This window comes from Mustelus asterias, chromosome 8, assembly GCF_964213995.1.
Source record: "Mustelus asterias chromosome 8, sMusAst1.hap1.1, whole genome shotgun sequence".
Taxonomy (NCBI): domain Eukaryota; kingdom Metazoa; phylum Chordata; class Chondrichthyes; order Carcharhiniformes; family Triakidae; genus Mustelus; species Mustelus asterias.
In genome coordinates, this window is record NC_135808.1 from 115,217,678 (window position 1) to 115,241,059 (window position 23,382).

General features: G+C 44.9%; 1 protein-coding gene across 1 annotated transcript in view; it reads right to left on the reverse strand.

Moving 5' to 3' along the window:
- Positions 1 to 23,382, reverse strand: part of tie1 (tyrosine kinase with immunoglobulin-like and EGF-like domains 1) — a 101,364-nt gene that overhangs the window by 19,069 nt on the left and 58,913 nt on the right. The window contains exons 12-18 of the mRNA XM_078218797.1: positions 21,940 to 22,227; positions 12,126 to 12,401; positions 9,912 to 10,214; positions 7,150 to 7,340; positions 4,283 to 4,493; positions 2,078 to 2,188; positions 875 to 1,065 (exon numbers count right to left, since the gene is read on the reverse strand). Of these exons, the coding sequence (XP_078074923.1) occupies positions 875 to 1,065; positions 2,078 to 2,188; positions 4,283 to 4,493; positions 7,150 to 7,340; positions 9,912 to 10,214; positions 12,126 to 12,401; positions 21,940 to 22,227 (1,571 nt within the window). The remainder of the gene's footprint in view (positions 1 to 874; positions 1,066 to 2,077; positions 2,189 to 4,282; positions 4,494 to 7,149; positions 7,341 to 9,911; positions 10,215 to 12,125; positions 12,402 to 21,939; positions 22,228 to 23,382) is intronic.

The following is a 23,382-nucleotide window of genomic DNA, read 5'->3' on the forward strand; positions in this document are numbered from 1 at the left end:
CCTAACCTGCACATCTTGGACTGTGGGAGGAAACCAGAGCACCTGGAGGAAACCCACGCAGAAACGGGGAGAATGTGCAAACTCCACACAGACAGTGAGCTGAGGCTGGAATTGAACTTGGGTCCCTGGCGTTGTGAGGCAGCTGTGCTAACCACTGTGCCACCGTGTCGCCCAAATAACCTTCGATCCCATTCGCCCCAAGCGCTATATCTCGCCACCTCTTGAATACATTCAATGCTTTGGCATCAAGTACTTCCTGTGGTAATGAATTCCACAGGCTCACCACTCTTTGAGTGAAGAAATGTCTCCTCATCGCCATCCTAAATGGTCTACCCTGAATTCTCAAACTGTGACCCCTGGTTCTGGACTCCCCCACCCTCGGGAACATCCTCCCTGCATCTACCCTATCTAATCCTGTTGTCTGAACTTGATTAAGATAAAGGTATGACATGGTTGTAAGCAAGTACAGAGGCAGGAAAAGTGGCGAGGAGGGCAGGAAAGTATAAAAGAGGGTCTGTGACAGGGCACATAGTTTGAATTCAGCAAACTACTGCACTATTTTATATATACTCAGTATTCACACATATACAGTACTTTATGTACACTTTTACACCCAGATTAAAACCTTCAACAAACCTCCTCATATTCACACAGTTAACAGTGCGTTGGCACAGTCAATCCATAGCACAAACTCTGCACACATTCACAGGTGATTCATACTGGTATGTACACAATCCAGTGCACAGCAAACGTACATTGATGACTCTGATATGTGACACGTGCACACACACACAAGTACGCACACACATATACAATGATTAAGACTGCTAAGTAAATAAATCAAAAATGCGATATCTTCAATAGCATTGCTCACCTGTTTCTCGCTCAGATACTGCATTCCCTTCGTCACATCAGATGCAAACTGTAGCAGCTGTTGAGAGGTCAGTGTCGATGCAGTTCCGTGCTCCTTTGCAAACACTGGGTCAGTTTCCAGAACTCTGCTCTTCCTTAGAAAATCCAAAAGGTTTCCAAATGGGGCATATTCAATAGCGATGTACAGGTAACCTGGTCAGTAATGCAGGAGACACATCTAAGCCATCACATCAGAATCTTGCAGCCACACAAAATTAATGTCACAGATGCCTGCACACTTCCTGATCTAACCCTTGAATCTTGCATACACTCGGACCTATCCCTTATCCCATGTCCTCTTCTTAATCTATCTTTGACTCCTGTACTCATTTAACCTTTAATTCCTGTACACTAACTACACTAGGGGCACCACGATGGCACAGTGGTTAATATTGCTGTCTCACAGCCCCAGGGACCTGGGTTCGATTCCCGGCTTGGGTTACTGCCTGTGTGGAGTTTGCATGTTCTCCCCGTGTCTGCCTGGGTTTCCTCCGGGTGCTCCGATTTCCTCCCACAGTCCAAAGATGTGCGGGTTAGGTTGATTAGCCATAGTAAAATGGGGATTAGAAGGGTAATTATGTGGGGTTATGGGAATAGGGCCTGGGTGGGATTGTGGTCAGTGCAGGCTCGATGGGTCGAATGGCCTCCTTCTGCACTGTAGGGATTCTATGATTCTATGATTTTAATTTACTTGAGATCCTTAATTCTTGTATGCTATCTGACCTAACTGTTAGTCCATATACACTCTCTGACCTGACCATTAATCCATGTACACTCTCTGACCTGACTATTATTCCATGTACTCTCTGACCTATCTCCTAACACCTGCATGCTACCTAACCTGATCATTGACTCCAGAATGCTTCTTGACCTAGCTCTTGGCTGTGGCGCACTATCTGACCTAACTCCCTCGCCCCGCCTTCTACACATACCCTGCAAGAAAATAAATATACAGATGTAGGATAGCTACAAGAGTGTTCTGGGATTTAACGTTGGGTGTTGTGCGGTAAATTATGATTGTGAAGAGTGAGCTATGTGCAGACCAGTGCACTAAGTCCCATTTGACCTGTATTTGCGTTTGATGTAACTTCTTCAGATTGCTGAGCTACGTATTCGGTTTGTTCTTTGATCTTTGCGTGGAAGTTGGGAGGGTTTCAATTCCTACCTCTGTTCTCGCAGGCTCCCAGCAGATTGATGATGTTGGGATGATGCCCGAGTTTACACAAAACCTCCAGCTCTCCCGCAAAGTCTCGGTGATCATTCTCAGAGGCAAACTCTGTGTAAGATACAAGTTGTTACATCCTTCCAGCATAGTGCTGTCCAATAGAAATAACATCATATTGTGCTACAGTGACACCCCTTTAACCATATTTTAGTAAAAAGAAATCCCTATGTTAGCTTACAGAGAGAGTACAGATGAAATGCTCCGTGTGTGCGTTTGTACTTAAACATCCACCAGCCAAGGGAATAAAACACAAACCCAGGTTTTCTCCATGATGCAGAGGCTCTCTGTTATGGTAAAAATAGTGGAAATGGCAAAAATCCTGAGACCCGCCCCTGAAAACTGCATTTGCTGTTTTCACAGAGACAGAGGACTGGAGTCAAGCCAGATTTCACACCTGCGTATTTTATGGAGATAGCTGGCCAGTTAAATCACGAGTTGCCTTCATGGACTGCAGTGGTTTCTTCCAGTGGTTTCACAAGGGCAATTAAGATGGCCGATAAATGCCGGCCTAGCCAGTAACACATACACACACCCCATGACTGACTAAACAAAAAGTGGGATTTTGGTAGGCCGGAGGTTTGTAACCTGGTGTTTGCGGATTTGACCTGGCAGGAGGAATTCTGAACTTGGTGTATTCATCTGGATAAGATGTGCTAGGTTGATTGACCATGCTAAATTGCCCCTTAGTGTCCAGGGGATTAGCAGGGTAAATACGTGGGGTTACAGGTATAGGACCTGGTGGGAATGTTGTCGGTGTAGACTCGATGGGCCAAATGGCCTTCTTCTGCACTGTAGGGATTCTATGATACCAATTTGGAGAGATGAGATACCCCTTCGAATATGGTCCCAAGACACCTTTAGAACAGTAAGGCACCTTTTGTGATGGTTAAAAGTAAATATGATTGTACATAAAAAGTGCACCTAAGTCATTGAATTGTCAATGCTGTCAATGCTGAACAAAGAACTACCAAGCTATCAAAGAACTTTCAAAAGACTGTCAAGACTCACTACAACTGTCAAACCCATTGGAACTGTCAAAGCTGTCAAAGGATTTAACTCTGCTGGGCTTTAAATTAAAAAAATGAGCTGTTTTCGTTTCATTCTGTCAGTTGACTTAGGGCTGATGGCTTTCATTATAGGATTTATGCTGTAATGATTTATGTTACAAATTAACGTTACCCAGTGAGATGCCTGTTCAGTCAGCAGTTTGATTGACAACTCCAAATGGTTGTAGAACAGAAATACTTGTTTTCAAAGTAGATTAATTGAAGGAAGTTCTATGTATGAGTTTTCTTTTATCAATGAGAGTGTTTCTATGTTTGAAATAGTGACATAATCAATAGACACATAAATTTATTTGATGTCTGTGATGCCCATGGTGGACACTAGGTAGTCGACATTGAGGGGCAAGGGCAAAGGGTGGTGAATGGGGTGCATGGATTAATACGAGTTGGCACTAAGTTGGCACAGGGGTTATAAACAGCCATGGGGATGTGAAGAGTATGAGGGTATGAGGCCCATGGGCTTTAGTAGAGGGGCATGAGGTGACATTTGCTGGCAATGAATCCTTGACCGAGGAATGGAGTGGCACAACAATCAAACCTTACTGTTCAATAATTGGTCAAGTAGAAGTGGCGTTGCAAATTTAAGCATAAATTTTTAATTTAAACATCCCTCAGAACATTAGCTGAGTTTCTGGGTTAATAGTCTGGCGATAATACCATCGTCTTCCCATAAACAACATAGAAAACTATTTTCTAGTTAGGTTGGGGCACAGCATTCTGTTCCTGAGTAAACCTTCAAAAGAAAATTCATACAAATCTTTTCAAAATGCAGCTATTAATAATCTTGCAGCCAAACATTCCAGCTTCATTTTTACATCCTCCTTGAAGAACTGGAAACAAGGACAATCAGCAGCAACTTCCAGTGTTAATTAAGTCACCCTGGCAGTGTGGCCAGTTTTTTGGGCTGAATTCTAATGCTGTGTTTTTAAAACCCGTGGAAGAGATTGCAGAAACTCAAATCACACTGAATACAATTTGTGCTTTAAATTCTGCAATCGTTTGCGCTGATTGCATGGAGAGGAGCAGCTGAATGGGGCAGGAACCTCAGGTGTCAAGCTTTTAGATTGAAGTAAAGAGATACCTTTTAGCATTTTAATTGCCGCGTTCATCTTTAGTCCGTCCTTTTTAATCAAGGCTTTGATGACCTGCCCGAAATTTCCTTCTCCGATCACATCCTCGAATTTGATGTCTTCCCATTCTAGGATGGGGTAAGTGAGGGGCTCGGGCTGTGGTTTTGGCCTGCGTGTGAGCGTCAGGGTTCCAGAGTTAAACTGAAGGACTGTCTCTTCACCCTCAGAACAAACAAACAAACAAAACTAAAGGTTTGCTCTTTGGGAGTGCACAGCGTACAGCAGCGGAGATTTAAATGATTCACGCAGGTCCTTTTAACCCCAGGATAATGAGTTACAACAATTAAGAAATCGAAAGCACACATCTGAAAGGATGTCAACAAGGAAACCTTCCTGAAATGATACAGACCTGCACTGACTTTCCCCTTGGTGGGAATGGAGGCAGTGCTTTGAGGTTAATGTTGAGCTCTTTGCAGATTGACATAGGTTAAACAATGACGGTCCGTGCAGCATATGGCAACCTACCTGATTTTATTGATTAGTCCTAGCATGAACTAACGCTGTGCTAAGGACCGAGCGACAATAGCGGACCTGGACACACTCTCCGTGCCTGACTCCAGAAGGTAAAAGTCACACTATTCATTTAAAAAGAAGATGAAGGATTGTGGATTAAAAAGTCTAAAGCTTCTTAGATTGATAGATGAGACATCCGTTAAGATCAGTGGCCAAATCATTTTGGACGAACAGTCAGAAATTCTTTTCACGGCCTGTTCGGTTTGTACCCTCAGTGTTGCTCGCTTTTGGAAGCCTGATGATCAACATAGATGTCGAAAAACAAAAGAAAGAGAAAGAGGAAAGAGAAAGAAAAGACAGACTTAAGGGACAGAAAGCAGAAAACATAAAAAGTGTCAAGGATAAAAAAATGATTAAGAACAAAGAACAAAGAAAATTACAGCACAGGAACAGGGCCTTCAGCCCTCCAAGCCTGCACTGACCATGCTGCCCATCTGAACTAAAACCCTCTACCCTCCCGGGGACCATATCCCTCTATTCCCATCCTATTCATGTATTTGTCAAGATGCCCCTTAAAAGTCACTATTGTATCTGCTTCGTATTTGCACCATGGAATCTCATCCTTTTTTAATTACCTTCAGCCTCATTTAAGTTTAAGTTTATTTATTAGTGTCACGAGTAGGCTTACATTAACACTGCAATGAAGTTACTGTGAGAATCCCCTAGTCACCACACTCCGGCGCCTGTTCGGGTACACTGAGGGAGAATTTAGCATGGCCAAGGCACCTAACCAGCACGGCTTTCAGACCGTGGGAGGAAACCGGAGCACCCAGAGGAAACCCATGCAATCACTGGGGAGAACGTGCAGACTCCACACAGACAGTGACCCGAGCCAGGAATCGAACCTGGGTCCTTGGCGCTGTGAGGCAGCAGTGCTAACCACTGTGTCACCGAGCTGCCCACACGGCATTTTGAATGCCCTATGTTTTTGTTTCTCCTGCTTCGCGTGCCAGAGAAGAATGTACAAAGCAAGAAACAGTGAAAAAGAACAGGAAGAAATACAGAAAGACAGAGAAAGAAAAATGGAACGGGATTTTGAACTGGTAATAAGAAAGACCAATCAAATATGGCCAAAGATAAATTTCTCATGATAAAATCATATTGAATGGCAGTCCTGGATTTGAAACAAGTGCAAATGGGATATTATAAACAGCTGCATCGGGAGGTTTCCATGGAATATTAAATCTGAAACTTCAATTTGAATAAAATCATCTGTTATGGGACAGCAGATGTTAATTGTTGAGCAAGCTGAATCACTGAGGGAAGCGTGACTTACAGACCATAACCCTTTTTTTGTATCCTGCAATCAAGACGAAACCTACTGATCTCAGCAGCATAGAATGCCAACATCTCTATTCGGATCTTAAAAATTAAAAGATTTACTAACAGGGAAACATGAGACTTAAGCATACAAGATAGCACAGTAAAAACAGTCTGACAAAAAAATCCTCCAAAAATATCACTTGGTCAGAATACACAAGAAGGCACCTTCCTGGCAACATGACTTCTATAGATTTTAAATTCAAAAAATCCAGTAGTGTTACCCAAGGCAAACCTGCTATCACTTTAATAAAGCTCTACTAGAAGACTCTTCACTTTCTTCCACTCTGTTGTGGAAATCCAAGAATACTCAGAAACCTGCTATAAGGACTCTTCTGGCAAACTTCACACCTTCTTCCATCACAGTGCTCTTCCCAGGAGGCCTTTCCCACACAGCCATCACAGCTCAAGTCAACATCTTTCCGTAAATATCTTTCCCTTTCATCTTCGATTCCATATTCCTCAGCATCTCTTTGAACTCAGCTTTTCCAAAGTAGAGACATCTTTCACGTTTCCCTATAGCCCCCACTTTTGGGTCAAATAAAATCTAATAACCTTCTCTTGTTTGCGAATGAAGTCTTTATAAGCTGTAAAAGTCTCATAATCCCCTTTTAAACTTAACATCTGAAAATAAAACAAGTCCACATCTATCTCCTATTGCAAATTTCTAAACTCTACTTATTGACTTGACCATGGCTTCATGACAAATGCATGCATTTAACACCTTCACTCATTTTATCCCTCAACTTTTTCAGACAAGCTGACTCCATTAACCTTTCTCCAGCTTAATGAAATCATTTACAACCCCACATGTACACATACATGTGCGCACATACATGCACACATGTACACACATGAGCACATGTACACACATAGCCTTCTTTATAGAATAACACAATATTTCCCAAAATATTAAAAACAATTACATCCATCCTTACATCATCAGGTTACACTCTGTATTTAGCTTATCCTGAGTGGTACTTACAGATCCTGACTGGTAAGTGAAGGTTCGGCGTCGCTGGAAGAGGGTTTTACGGACGCAGAAAAGGCCCAAAAGTGCAAGAAGGATGGTTAGACAGGTCACAGAGACGGAGCCCACAATGGCCATCAAGAGCTGCTGGTCACCACTAGAGGGCAGATCCAAATTCCTCGAGACCTGAGCCACAATCGAAGTAGCTGAGGAAAAGGAGGAAACAAGGGTCACTTTTGCTAACTTGAAAAGTTCTCTCTCTCTCTCTCTTGTTCCTCACATGTCAGCAGATGTCTTCAATCTCGTCAATCAGTTGACAGGGGAATCCTTCACTTAACCCCTAAGCAAAAATGAGTGCAACCATTGGACTGGGGCTGGATTTTTTCACCCGTTGGGCCTGGAAATGGGCACAAAATGCGCTTTGGGCCGCGTTTGGCCCCGCAACGTGATTTCACACTGGCTGTCCAATTAACAGGCAGCCATGATGAAACACGCACTGGGAAATGCTCAGCATTGCTGGGGAGGGCAAAAAGAGGGCAGACACTAAGGAAAGAGAGAGTGCGGGCTGGTGCTCCTAATATGCTCTCCCTCAGGGATAGCTGCTGTCTCAGGGAGCTGCAGACCTGTAAAAAATATATATTGCGATGGAAAAGCTATGCAAAGTGTGACGAGGCAGCACAGTCAAACACAAATCTGTTGTATAACTGAGCTCAGTCAATGACTATCAGCTTTGAAACCACAAAAGACTGCATGAGGAACAGAGGCTTGTAATTTTGGGGTTTCATAGAATCATAGCATCCCCACAGTGCAGAGGGAGGCCATTTGGCCCATCGAGCCTGCACTGACAACAATCCAACCCAAGCCTTAACCCCGTAACCCCATGTATTTACCATGCTAATCCCCTGACACTAAGGGGCAATTTAGCATATCCAATCAATCTAACCTGCACATCTTTGGACTGTGGGAGGAAACCGGAGCACCCGGAGGAAACCCACACAGACGTGGGGAGAATGTGCGGACTCCACACAGACAGTGACCCAAGCCGGGAATCGAACCTGGGTCCCTGGCGCTGTGAGACAGCCGTGCTAACCATTGTGCCGCCGTGCTGCCACCAGTTTGCCAGTCTCTACTTCCTTAAATAGAATTGCTCGTCCCAGATTTTCACCTCAGGTGAGATCCTGAAAGTAGGCTGGAGTATCAATTGCATCCACTCAATGTCAAGTAAGCTGACTCTAAGGGTGGAATTTTTCTGGCATGTCCGTTTAAGGTTCATACGATCCCACCTGAGGCCAGCGGAGAATGTCGTTCTCCGAGCCTCCCCACCCCTGGAATTGGGGCGGGCGTGCCAGTAAACTCCGGCCTAAGAGTCTAATTAGCATTAATTTGAGGTGTATGCCCTTTTATGTCTTCACCCCACCCCCATTCGTTTTCATAAAATCATAGAATCCCGACAGTGTCTGACCCCTACAGTGCCAAATCCCTCCGTTCAATGGCGATTTGGCTGGCCGCCAAGTTCTCTGATCTCGATGCAGTGGGAGTGTGGCGTGAATGGGTGGTAAGATCCTATGAGTCAACTTATCATGGCCAATCAATCTAATCTGCACATTTTTGGACTGTGGAAGGAACCCGGAGCACCCGGTGGAAAGCCACGCAGACATAGGGAGAATGTGCAAATTTCACACAGTCACCCAAGGCTGGAATTGAACCTGCGTCCCTGGCGCAGTGAGGTAGCTATACTAACCACTGTGCCACCATGCCACCCTTTGTCTGATGACTGACAGCCATGCCCAGTTAACTCAGATGCTGACAGACCTGCTGAGGTTTTCCAGCATTTTATATTTTTATCCTTAAACCTCTCTTTCTCCCTTATACTTTAAGACCTTGCATAACATCTATCTGGTTGAGCAAGCTTTTAGTCACTCTCCCATTAGTTCCTAAAGCTCATACTCTACTGCCCATATCCTGACTCCCACCAAGTTCTGTCCAGCCATCACCCTGGGCTTGTTGACCTACAGAGGCTCACAGTTCAGCAATATCTCAAATTTGATACTCTTATCCTGAAGTTAAAATCCCTCCAAACCCTTGCCCATCTCAGTAACCTGTGCCAACCTTAAAATGCTCTTCAAACTCTGCATTCCTCCAGTTCTAACCTCTTGAGCAACTTTTAGTTTCTTTTGTCTCAACATTGGAGGCCATGCCTTCAGCTGTCTAAACCCCAAGCACTGCAATCCCCATCCTAAACCTTTCTCTCTCTCCTCCTTTTAAAGCGCTCCTTAAATCCCTTGGCTTGGGGGGCGGCACGGTGGCACAGTGGTTAGCACTGCTGCCTCAACGCGGCAGGGACCTGGGTTTGAATCACTGTCTGTGTGGAATTTACATGTTCTCCCCGTGTCTGCGTGGGTTTCCCCCGGGCACTCCAGTTTCCTCCCACCATCCAAAAGATGTGCTGGTTAGGTGTATTGGCCATGCTAAATTCTCCCTCAGTGTATCCGAACAGGCGCCGGAGTGTAGCGACTAAGGGATTTTCACAGTAGCTTCATTGCAGTGTTAATGTAAGCCTACTTGTGACACTAATAAACTTTAAACAATGTCATTTATGGTCAGCTAACACAATTGTGAAGTAACTTGGGGCATTTTACAATGTTACGGGCTGCGCCGAGGCGTTTAAGTTGTTGTATAAGGAACAAGGGCAAGGATTGACCTTCTGCCACTTAACACATATACAAACTTAATATTAGTAATACAAGTCATAGAAGTTGTGTCCTTACATTTCATACCTGGTGGAGTTGCTCCAGTTCGAAGTTCTTTCATTGGGTTTGGCCTGCTCTCTCCCTTATTGTTCTTGGCTAATACCTCCACTAGGTAGGGGGTCTCAGCCTGCAGCCCACGCAGGACGTACTCTGAAGTTGGTGTCTCCGCCAGATTGATAGATGTCTCTTCAGTGTATGCTGCAACCCCATAGACTTTGCACCTTATGACCACAGAGGAGATGGCGTGTCTTTTCGGTAGAACCCAGGAGATCAGCGCCGATGTGTCAGTAATGTTTGCTATCTTAACATCGTAAGGTGCAGGAGGAATAGCTGGAGTTAAGGACAAAGAAGAGAAAACTTTCACTTATTTATTTCATGAAAAGGTGTCTGCAGTCTTCTCCAGTGCCCAATGTTTTTGCTGGGCAGTGGAGTACACCGACCTCACTTGGGCGAGACTTGTAAAATCCCACCTGAGGACAACATTCTGTTCTGCGAGCCTGGCCCACCCAGATTCTGAGGTGGGTGAGGCGGTAAACTTCCGGCCCGAGAGTCTGGATATAGAAGCATTCTGATTCCCATGTTCTCATCGATTCTGGATGATTAATGCTTTGAAGAAGAAATTGGATGGGCACTTGAGGGAAATAGAGTGAAGGAAAGAGACTATAGAGATTTCTCTATAGAGGGCAGGATTGGACTTGATGGGCTGAATGGCCTCCTTCTGCACTGCAATGACCATATGGTTATATGCAGAACAAATACACAGGAATTTGTTGAAAAGAAAATGTTAGCAACATGTTGGCGAAGAGAAAAACTGACTTGGAGCAGATGAGGTGAGTCCTTCAAGGACACTGAAGGAGGTCTGGCTTCACTCAGCAGTAGATGAGTTTGGAGGTGACAGGGAAAGCTGAATAGATTTCCTTCCAGGAACACTGCTGTGTCCTCGATCAAATTGATAAAAACTCAATTTCGGTGAACCATTTTGAAAAAGATACTGACCATGGAAATCCACTTGGTGTAAGTTCTGAGCTGCAGCTGTTCCACCACCCCCCTCTGCCTCCCCCCCACCCCCCACCGCACCCCCACCTCCCCTCCCCCCACTGCCACTCCCCACCCTCTGCTGTCACACTCGCCGACATATGAAAGGTCACATGGAGGTCCCTTCATTATCATCCCAATGACAAACACAAACACCATTAGAGACACACGGGGGATAGCCAGCATTCACAAGATGCCACAAAGTCCAGCAGAAGGATACTGAGCAGAGGGGGTGGTGGAATGGGGATGTGTCTGGGGCCCCCCCACTTGGTCTACTAAGCATGCAGTTACTGGGCCTCCCCCACACCCCAAGATCCCCTTATACAAGGGGTTACTTGGAAAAAAGAGACTGTGGGCGATATTTTATGTCAGGGACAGAAGTTCCACTGCCGAAGCCGAAACCAGGAGGTGAGCCAACTTCAGCCAGGTTGAGGGGAATCGGTGTTGCTGCCAGTGGTGGCCTTTGCTGAGGCTACAGTTGTGTGGGAAGGGTACCACACTGGGCACATGTCCTTAAAGGAAGGTAAATGGCTTGGCAGACAGGCCGCAGCATTCGGTGGGAGGTGGAGGGTGGTGGGGAGGAGGTGTTGTGTGCTGGCAGTTGTTGCAGGCACAGCCACTGCTGCCAGGGGACCCCTCAGTAGGCCATGGGGTGCCGAAAAAAAAGATGGCTACCCATCCCCAGAATCCATTGGGAGGCTATCAGGTTTCACTGGATGGTCTTCCTCCCACCAACAGCGAACAGCCTCTCCAATGCCGATGAATGCCCCTGGAAGCAGGATGTAGTCCACAATTCACCGCTTACCGGCTACATTGGACTCTGGAGCTGACTGCCACCTTTCCCGCTGCCAGCAAAATGACATGGCACCGGGAAGACATCAGGCACACCACCTGACACCTTCCTCTGCCATTGTGTCAGCCTTCTTGCCTCCCAGTTCATCACCAAAGGGCTGGTGAGATTTTGGCCAATAGTTCAAATCTGGATTCCGACACGTCCAGCCTATTTTCTGAAAAAGCTGCAGATTTTCAGGGTGGTCCGTGTCTTACTGCTATCATTTAGAAGAAGGTAAATATTCGTGACTTAGCTTTCTTCCCATCAGAGAAAGTGGAAAGTTTGGCACCGAGAGGAGGCAAAGAGAAAGGGGCCAACAGGGAGAAAATACCCGAGAGGACAAGTCCAAAACGGGGAAGATAAATCTTACTTACAGTCACTAAAGGTCCAAGATGTGACAGGAGCGCTCCATTCACCTGCAACTTTAGACTGGGCACGGACTCGAAAGTGATACCTCGTGCTGGGACTTAGATCTCGGAGAGTTTCATTTCCAGCTGTATCTATCCACGTGGGCTGGCCGAGTGGCTCCATCTGCTGGTACTCGATGGTGTACTTGTTTATTTCCTTTGTGCTGAGAGGCGGCAACCACTTCAGTTGTATGCTGGTCAAAGACAAGGGGATGGCCTGGAGGTTTCTGGGAGAGGGAGGGCCTGCACAGACAGAATCAACTCCTTCAATAACATCACACTGACGCTCCAAGCGTAATCACAATTGAACAAAGAGACCCCGTGACACTGAATCAAGGGTAAGCTATGCTGCTCCCTCCATACTGAAACCTTGTGGAACTCTTGGCTACAACACAGTGTGAAGCTTGGGTAAAATGAAAGCATTTTTTCATTCGTGGGACATGAGTGTCATTGCTTGGCCAGCATTTATTGCGCATCTCTAGTTGCCCAAGGGCAGTTGAGAGTCAACCATCTTGTTGTGGCTCTGGAGTCACATGTAGGCCAGACCAGGTATGGACGGCAGATTTCCTTCCCTAAAGGACATTAGTGAACCAGATAGGTTTTTCCGACAATTGACAATAGTTTCATGGTCATCAGTAGATTCTTAATTCCAGATTTTTAAACTGAATTTAAATTCCACTATCTGCTGTGGTGGGATTCGAACCTGGGTCCCCAGAACATAATCTTAGTTTCTGGATTAACAGCCTAGCAACAATACCACTGGGCCATCACCTCCCCACATGGCTGTGTAACACAGAGGCAATGCAACTCCATTCAGTATGCAACAGACTTTCCATAGGACTTTACTGATACTGGGTGCTACCATGTGTGATATTAATAAGCAGAATAATTTTGAAGGAATAGATTTATTTTTATCTTTATATATATATATATTATATGCTGGACCGGAGTGTTCCATGAAAATCACAGCTGAGTTTTTGCCTGACATTCTTTGTTTCAAGTATTCTACTTTTCTACATTAATGCTACTGAATCAACACACTTATCTTGGTGCTGGGTGATTGGGAAAAGCACTTCCCAAGTCTTCTGATTCTGGTGCCAAGGAATACTGTCCTTTCATGGTCAACAGAAATATGAAAGGTAAGAGTCACTGCCCTTGACATCAAGGCAGCATTTGACTGAGTGTGGCATTAAGGAAAATTGGAGTAAATCAGGCGGAAACTGTGGGCATTATACATAGCATGAAAGATGGGGTCGTCATTGTTGGAGATCAATTATCCCAGCTCCAGGACAATATTGCAGGAGCTCCTCGGGGTAATGTCCTGGGTTCAATAATCTCTAGCTATTTCAGGCCTTCTCTCCACCATTAGGTCAGTAGTGGAGATGTTCACTGATGATAGTAATATGTTCAATACCATTCCCAACTCCTTAGATATTGTAACAGTCCATGCCCACATATAGCAAGATATGAGAAACATTATGCCTTGGACTGGTAAATGACAAGTAAATTTCACACCACACTATTACCAGGCAATGATCATCTCCAACAAAAGTAAATTTAACCATCTCCCATTCAAAGTCAATGCCATCACCAATTCTCCTATCATCAATATCCTGGGGCTCACCATTGACCAGAAACGTAACTGGACAAGACACTTGAGGCTATAATAGGTCAGCGGATGGGAATTCTGTAGCGTGACTCACCGCCTTACTCACAGAATCATAAAAACCCTACAGTACAGAAAGAGGCCATTCGGCCCACCGAGTCTGCACCGACACCAATCCCACCCAGGCCTTATCCCTGCTACCCCACACATTTACCCCACCAATCCCTCTAACCTACACATCCCAGGACACTAAGGGACAATTTTGCATGGCCAATCAACCTAACCCGCACATCTTTGGACTGGGAGGAAACCGGAGCACCTGGAGGAAACCCACGCAGACACGGGGAGAATGTGCAAACTCCACACAGACAGTGACCCGAGCCGGGAATTGAACCCCGGTCCTTAGAGCTGTGAGGCAGCAGTGCTAATCACTGTGCCACCATGCCACCCATATTCCCCAAAGCCTGTCAACCATTTACAACACACAAGTCAGGAATGTGCAGGAATACTCTCCACTTGATTGGATGAGTGCCACTCCAACAACACTCAAGAAGCATTAACTTCATTACAGTGTTAATGTAAGCCTACTTGTGGCACTAATAAATAAGCTTAAACATAATCAACCAGGAAAAAGAAGCCCGTTGATTGGCACCCTATCCATAACATTAAACATTCATTCCCTCCAGCAGCACACAATGGCTGCAATGTGTACCATCTACAAGATGCACTGCAGCAAATCCTTATCAAGAGAACATTTCAAACCCACGGCCATTACTGTATAGAAGGACAGGGGAACATAGACACAAAGGAATATGGCTGCACCCAAGTTCCCCTCCTGACTGGAATATATATCTCATAGGCGCTGAGTCAAAGTCCTTGACCAACTGCTATCAGCACTGTGGGAGTGTCCTCAGCATGTGGACTGTTGTGGTTCAAGAAGGTGACTGATTGCTACCTTCTCAAAGGGAATTAAGCTGGATGATAAATGCTAGCTCTGCCAATGATGGTTTCAAAAAAGTATGAAATGTATAAAGGTTATGTTATCCTTTCAATGGTGACTGTTTTATGGTTTGCAGATGTTGTGAGTGAGTGTGCAAGGAGATCTACAAATTGAAAATCAAATTGGTTTGGGGAAACCGATAGAAAATTACAATGTTCTGAATCGGAACAGCAGGTACTGATTATCTACCATTTAGGACCCAGCTGTGGTGACAAGGCTATCCACCCACAAGCAGCGGGTAGCCAATTGCCCACGTTAATGGCCATTTAAGGCCAACTGTCAGAAGCCAAGCAGGATTTATTTCCCAGTCAACTTTCAGGTTCCCAAAGGTGGCAAGAGACATTAAGCTGTCTGGAGGTAGCCTCCCGCAGCAGACTGGGTTGAGGGGGTTGGGGCAGTATTCCAGCAGGCTAAGAGGTACATACCTGTCTCCCAGATCAATCAATGGTAGTGATTAATGTATCTCTGCCAATTTGCAGATGTCACCCCCATTCTAGAAGAGTTGTTCATTAATTGGCCAAGCTTTTATTAGTTGGCCGAAGGAGTTAGATGGTAGAATGAATTTGATTACCGCAGAATACTTTTTATTTGTTAAAATATTCATGCAAAATTGCGTCCGTATTGAACAGTTGAGAGAAGGTTTCCAGTGTTGTTACTTCTGTAAACATAGAAACAAATAGACATCTGCAAGGCAGAACCTTTGTCCCATTTCACATTGATGCAAAGTATAGTAGAAAAAGGTTTTTTTTTGGGGGGTGTTAGATGGAGATTCACCACCATTTTAAACAACACTCAGCATATTTCAAATCTGCTCTGTGCACAGACTGACCAAGGGAAACAAGTCAATGATAAGCCTTTGCTCTTTGCCTTCCAGGGGAAAACATCTCCTGAAAAACGGGACACTTTCTAGCAATTGTGAGCAGAAGTTTTAGAGACTGTAGATTTGTAGGTCTTCAGGTTTCAATACGACACTGCAGCTTTAAAAAATAATTGCCAGACTGATCACATACCTAGCTCCTGCAATGGTTTTACCTGCAAAGATTAGAGAAAGGCCAAAGTAGATACCCTATTTATAATAACAACACTGTATTGTACAGCCTCATTTCAAATCTTCCATTTGACCTTCATCTTCTCAGTGGTAACCTTGATCAAAAATATGGTTTTCAAACAGGAAAATAAGAAAATTATAGATCTTTCTACCACTGGTGCCTTGACCTTACACGTGGTTTGAATAGAATAATAGCTTTAGAAATCCTGACTGTTCAATGATGACGTGCAAGAACAAACTGTAATATTTTATCAAAATGCTTAGCATGTTAACCGCACAAATTCCATAAGTCTAATAATAACCTTTGTCTAATTTTTAAAAACTGTCCCCTCATTCTGCTGTGTGTGTGTGTGCGTGTGTGTGTGTATGTGTCCGTGTGTGTGTGTGTGTGTCCGTGTGTGTACTTTACTATTCTCAGGTTGTTGTCTCTATATCATACAAGTAAGATTGGTATTGAGGGATATGGGCCAAACGCAGGCAATTGGGACTAGCTTAGTGGTAAAAAAAAAGGGTGGCATGGACAAGTTGGGCCAAAGGGCCTGTTTCCATGCTGTAAACTTCTATGACTCTATGCCTTCCAAGATCAGCAGAGCAAGTCCCTGATTGCTGCATTCACAGGTATATCACTAAATGCATTGATGGAGACAGGATTACCAAGCAAGCACTTGGCTAATTTATCTACAGCACTGGGAATTGGAAACTGATGCAATGGTACTGAGGATCTTTCTAGATAGATTGGGTAAGAATCTATCTTCTAAGAAAGGATACACTTGCCTTGGAGGCCATACAGCCAAGTTCACTAAATGGGATGCAAGAGTTGCCCTGTGATGTGAGGCTGAATAAACTGGGCCTATATTTGCTGGAGTTTAGAAGAATGAGAGGTGATCGCATTGAAACGTACAAGTTTCTGAAGGGGCTTGACAGGGTAGATAAATAAAAGACTATTTCCCTTGGCTGGGGTGTCTAAAACACAGGGGCTGGCAGGGATACAGTCTCAGGGGTAAGGGATTGATCATTTAGGACTGAGTTGAGTAGAAATTTCTTCAGTAGGCAAGTCAAGAAGCTTTGACACTATCTACCCCAGTGAATTTCATACTGGACTATATTGAAGACCAAGATTAATAGATCTTTGATCTCTCAGGGAATCAAGAGAAATGGGGAGCAGACTGGAAAGTGGAGTTGAAGTATGATCTGCTATGATCATACTGAAAGGCAGAAGGGCTTGAGGTGCTGATTGGTCTACTCATAGAGTCATAGAGGTTTACAGCATGGAAACAGGCCCTTCGGCCCAACTTGTCCATGCGGCCCTTTTTTTTAAACCGCTAAACTAATCCCAATTGTCCGCATTTGGGCCATATCCTTCTATAGCCATCTTACCCATATAACTGTCTAAAAGCTTTTTAAAAGACAAAATTGTACCCACCTCTGCTATTACCTCTGGCAGCTTGTTCCAGACACTCACCACCCTCTGTGTGAAAAAATTGCCCTTCTGGACACTTTTGTATCTCTCCCCCCTCACCTTAAACCTATGCCCTCCAGTTTTAGACTCCCTTACATTTGGGAAAAGATATTGACTATCTAGCTGATCTGTGCCCCTTATTATTTTATAGACCTCTATAAGATCACCCCTCAGCCTTCTACGCTCCAGAGAAAAAAGTCCCAGTCTATCCAGCCTCTCCTTATAACTCAATCCATCAAGTCCCGGTAGCATCCTAGTAAATCTTTTCTGCACTCTTTCTAGTTTAATAATATCCTTTCTATAATAGGATGACCAGAACTGTATACAGTGGGTCCTATTTTACCATTTTGAGTCTAAGTGCCGAATCTGGGCGTCAAATAGATCCGAGCCTGGACTCCGCTTTGCAGCGCGCCCATACGCTTTTTGCCAGCTCCGGTCCGATCCGTGCAGTGGGCGGGGCTTAGCGCTGCCGGAACGATCGGAGCTCTGAACTGTGCATGCGCAGTTCGAAAAAAAATCTGAAGCAGCGTGCCCGGGCGCGAAAGGAAAAAACAGCAGAGAGAGCAGAGGGGGGGGGGGGGGGGGGGGGTGGAGGATGGACTTGGGAGAATCTTGCAAACTGAAAATAATGTAGCATCCTCTTTGTGCTGCCTAATTATCTATGGGAAAGGTAATTAAACTACAGTGTCCCAGTGAGCAATTAGTGATCTGTATAATACATTTGTGACTGTAACTGGATTGCTGATGTCCCTGTAGCCATGAGCCAGGTGGTCAAATGTTCAGAGTCCTGTGGTGAACTTGGAAGAATTGTCCCCGTGGTGGAACTTGGTTGGAAATAAGATTCAAGGAGATTACTAAATCTGGGAAATCAACCATAGTGAAAAGCAGTTTGTATTGGCAACTCTTCTCTCACATTCCATGGCAGATGTGCCCCTACTTATGAATGTGATTTGCATGGGCAAAATATATATCCCCCCATCCATATTTTGAAATATTTTCCCAAATTTTTGACTGTCAGGTTTTTAGTTCCTGCGATTATAATTTTGATATTATTTTCCAAAGGGAATTCCTCTAATTCTGTGCAATGTTCAGATGAAAACAGGATGAAAGAAAAGATCCAAGGCTGCTCCAGAGGCAGAGTAGCTGCACCCAACGTTGCCCATGCAAATCACATTCATAAGTCGGGGCACATCTGCCATGGAATGTGAGAGAAGAGTTGCCAATACAAACTGCTTTTCACTATGGTTGATTTCCCAGATTTAGTAATCTCCTTGAATCTTATTTCCAACCAAGTTCCACCACGGGGACAATTCTTCCAAGTTCACCACATGACTCTGAACATTTGACCACCTGGCTCATGGCTACAGGGACATCAGCAATCCAGTTACAGATCACAAATGTATTATACAGGTCACTAATTGCTCACTGGGACACTAGTTTAATTACCTTTCCCATAGATAATTAGGCAGCACAAAGAGGATGCTTCATTATTTTCAGTTTGCAAGATTCTCCCAAGTCCATCCTCCCCCCCACATCCTGCCCCCCACAACCAGAGATCCATCTGAGCCCGCCCCCCTCCTCCGGCGGACGCCAGCGGAAGGCCAGGAAGGTGCTGCAGGCTCTTGAAGGACTGCAGGTCGGAAGGATGGTGGAGGGAGACCAGCGATCGAGGTAGGTTGGGGGTGTGCTCTGCCGAGGGGGGCCTGCCTCCCAGGGGGGTATGATCCCCGGGGGGGGGGGGTCTGCCGGGGTGGTTAGTGGGGGGGGTCTGCAAAGGATGGTCGAGGAGGATGGGCTTCGCAGGTTCCCCTGCAGAATAGAAATCCGCTTCGGATTTTTATTTTGCAGGTCGCTAAAAGCGCGGATCCGGAACGGACCAGAAGACGTTAAAGTGGGATTTGGCGGTAGAGTTGGGCGCGCTGTTCATTAAATCGATTTAAATGCATGCTAATGCATTTAAATCGTTGGGCTGCCGGATTCGGGCGCGCACTGGACCCGTGCCTAATCGGGTGTCGGTAAAGCCGCGATCTGCTCGGATTTGGGTGCAGATCGCCTTAAAGGCCCGACGCCCGACTTTACCACGATTCCGCACCCCCCAATGTCTTGTACAACTTCAACAAGACGTCCCAACTCCTGTATGCAATGTTCTGACCAATGAAACCAAGCATGCTGAATGCTTTCTTCACCACTCTGTCCACCTGTGACTCCAATTTCAAGGAGCTATGAACATGTACCGCTAGATCTCTTTGTTCTGTAACTCTCCCCAACGCCCTACCATTAACTGAGTACTCTTGCTCATGTTTCTGATGTTCTTATGTACAAAATTAAGCAAGTGCATGGTGAAGTGGGTCAGATACTAGGTCCAAATTTGCTCTTGCTAAAGAGGTGAAAGAATTCTCAACTGGTGAAGCAAGTTTGAGCAGTCCCAATACAGCTTCTTGTGGGTGTAGGCCCACAACATAAAGCTTACTCAATTCATCAATAACTAGCAATCCCAAAGAGACCATCGGATGGTGCAGGTAGAGGCTACGCTTCAGGGGCTTTTGGGGCTAAGGCATGTTTGCTGGGGGTGACTAGAGGAAATTTTACTCTGCATTTGGCTGTGATTTGCTTTGATTTGATGTGGAGTTGCCGGCGTTGGACTGGGGTAGGCACAGTAAGTAGTCTCACAACACCAGGTTCAAGTCCAACAGGTTTATCTGGTAGCACTTTGATTTGATTTGATTTGATTTATTATTGTCACATGTATTAGCATACAGTGAAAAGCATTGTTTCTTGCACGTTATACAGACAAAGCATACTGTTCATAGAGAAGGAAATGAGAGAGTGCAGAATGTAGTGTTACATTCATAGCTAGGGTATGGAGAAAGATCAACTTAATGCAAGGTAAGTCCATTCAAAAGTCTGACAGCAGCAGGGAAGAAGCTGTTCTTGTGTTGGTTGGTACGTGACCTCAGACTTTTGTATCTTTTTCCTGACGGAAGGTGGAAGAGAGAATGTCCGGGGTGCGTGGGGTCCTTGATTATGCTGGCTGCTTTGCCAAGGCAGCAGGAAGTGTAGACAGAGTCAATGAATGGGAGGCTGGTGATACATCTACCTGTGAGGGTTAATGCTGACACCAGGCAAGAGTTGCATTTCCCTTCTGCTAACTTGCCTCACTTGATGAGTGAAATGATCTGCAAGCCGGGACAGAGTGCAACATAGCAAAATTTGCGGATGATACTAAAATAGATGGGAGAGCACGCAGTGAAGAGGATATATAGATTTTACAGATGGATATAGATGGACTCGGAGAATGGGCCAAAATCTGACAGATGGAGTTTAATGTGAATAAGTGTGAGGTTATCCATTTTGGCAGAACAAATAGAAAGGCATAATATATTCTAAATGGAAAGCAGATTCAAACTGTGTCTGGGCAGAGGGATCTGGGTGTCTTTGTTCATGAATCACAGAAAGTCGATATGCAGGTGCAGTATGTAATAAAAAAGGCCAATGGGATGTTGGCATTTATTGCAAAGGGACTGAAGTATAAAAGTAGAGAAGTGTTGCTGCAATTGTACAGGGTGTTGGTGTGACCACATCTGGAGTATTGTGTCCAGCTTTGGTCTCCTTATTTGAGAAAGATTGTGGTGGTGTTGGAGGCAGTTCAGAGGAGTTCACCAGATTGATTCCAGGGATGAAGGGGTTGACGTATGAGGAGAGATTAAACAGTTTGGACTTATACTCGCTGGAGTTTAGAAGGATGAGAGGGGATCTGATCGAGATATATAAAATTCGAAAAGAGACTGATGAAGTAAATGTAGACCAAATGTTTCCTCTTAGGGGCAACCTAGAACAAGAGGTTGAGAGGTGGTAGATTTAAAACTGAGATGAAGAGGAACTACTTCTCGCAGAGGGTGGTGAAATTGTGGAACTCGCTGCCCCATAGCGCGGTGGAGTCTGAATTGTTGAATGGTTTCAAGAAGGAGATAGACATATTTATAATTTAAAAATGGGATAAAGGGATTTGGGGAACAGGTGGGGAGGTGGATTTGAGACCAGGGAGAGATCAGCCATCATCTGATTGAATGGCGGAGCAGGCTCAAAGGGCTGAAGTTGCCTACATCTGCTCCTAATTCCTATGTTCCCATGAAATAACAAAAATAAGAAGTTTCACAACACCAGGGTTAAAGTCCAACAGGTTTATTTGGAATCATGAGCTGCTCCTTCATCAGGTGAGTGGGGTCAGCACTGTGCTTGGATGGGTTGGAGAGAGGTTGGCCAATCACCCACCCACCTGATGAAGGAGCAGCGCTCCGAAAGCTCGTGATTCCAAATAAACCTGTTGGACTTTAACCTGGCGTTGTGAGACTTCTTACTATGTCCCCACCCCAGTCCAACGCCGGCATCTCCACATCATAATAAAAATAAAGCTAAGAAGTGAGAATGGTCCCATAATGATCATCTGCCTGATTCCTCACTTTCACATGGTAAGGAGATACTAGATTTTCATTCATTCATTTCATTCTCTTGCCACTATATCATGCTCCCTTGATATATTTTTTTAAATGTTTGTATAGAAGATTTCAGATCTCAATTGGTCAACAGCAGCTGGAAATCCCTGCCTTATTTTCCAGGTTTGAATCGTATGGAGAAAGCGGAAAGCTTGCCAAGGTTAATCCAAATTACCTCCATCCACTTCCACCATGACCGGCTCAGAGGGTGGCCCGAGACTGCCACAGTGGTACACCATGACTTCCACCTTGTACTTGTTTCCAGGCTGCAGGTTGGTTATTTGCGTGGACCGCACCGAGAGGGGCTGGACTCGAACCTCCCTCTTAATAGAATTCCCAGAGCCAATGACCCGCACGACAAACCCACTTTCGGTCTGATGATCTTTGGAGATGTTCCAGCTCACAGCGATGGTGTCCCTGCCCTCAGCCAAGGCCCGATCAATCTTCACCACCGCGGTGGGTTCTGAGTAAAGGGGAGCAATGAAATACTGATGCATCTGGTAAGTGGGAGGCTGAGATGTAAGACTCAGCAAAGTGCCGATAGAGGGATAGCAAGAACATTGATGTGGGATTATACAGTACAAACCACACAGTATCTCATACTGATGTTCAAATCTTGTGGAAATGAGTATCTTAACAGGAAACATGCTGATTAAATGGCTGCTGTGCCCATTAGCGATGATAAATTAACCAATATTAATTTCTTTATCATTAACATAATCTAAATTATTATTGCCTTTGCTGAGGTGAACACTCATCTTTATTCTTACCACATAGCATTAGGAAATGTGCAAAATCCTTAATGATTTCTAATTTAATAGCATGCAACATATTCAGAATTGATACTGAAATTTGAGCTGTATTATGAAGCAGTATTCTGTCCACATCATGTTGCGATATCCAAGATGTCTTTCTTGCAGGTAAGGCTCTGTGTCAGGAACATGGAGTTAGAATATTGGCCTGTACATGACAAGTGGCCATGATGTGGAGATGCTGGCGTTGGACTGGGGTGGGCACAGGAAGAAGCCTCACAACACCAGGTTAACAGCAGCTGGAAATTCCTCAGGTGAGGAAGGAGCAGCGCTCCGAAAGCTCGTGATACCAAATAAACCTGTTGGACTTTGACCTGGTGTTGTGAGACTTCTTACTATGACAAGTGACAACACAGGTGGCCAAGGTGATTAAGAACATAAGAACATAAGAAATAGGAGCAGGAGTAGGCCATCTAGCCCCTCGAGCCTGCCCCGCCATTCAATAAGATCATGGCTGATCTGAAGTGGATCAGTTCCACTTACCCGCCTGATCCCCATAACCCCTAATTCCCTTACCGATCAGGAATCCATCTATCCGTGATTTAAACATATTCAACGAGGTAGCCTCCACCACTTCAGTCGGTAGAGAATTCCAGAGATTCACCACCCTCTGAGAGAAGAAGTTCCTCCTCAACTCTGTCCTAAACTGACCCCCCTTTATTTTGAGGTTGTGCCCTCTAGTTCTAGCTTCCTTTCTAAGTGGAAAGAATCTCTCCACCTCCACCCTATCCAGCCCCTTCATTATCTTATAGGTCTCTATAAGATCCCCCTCAGCCTTCTGAATTCCAATGAGTACAAACCCAATC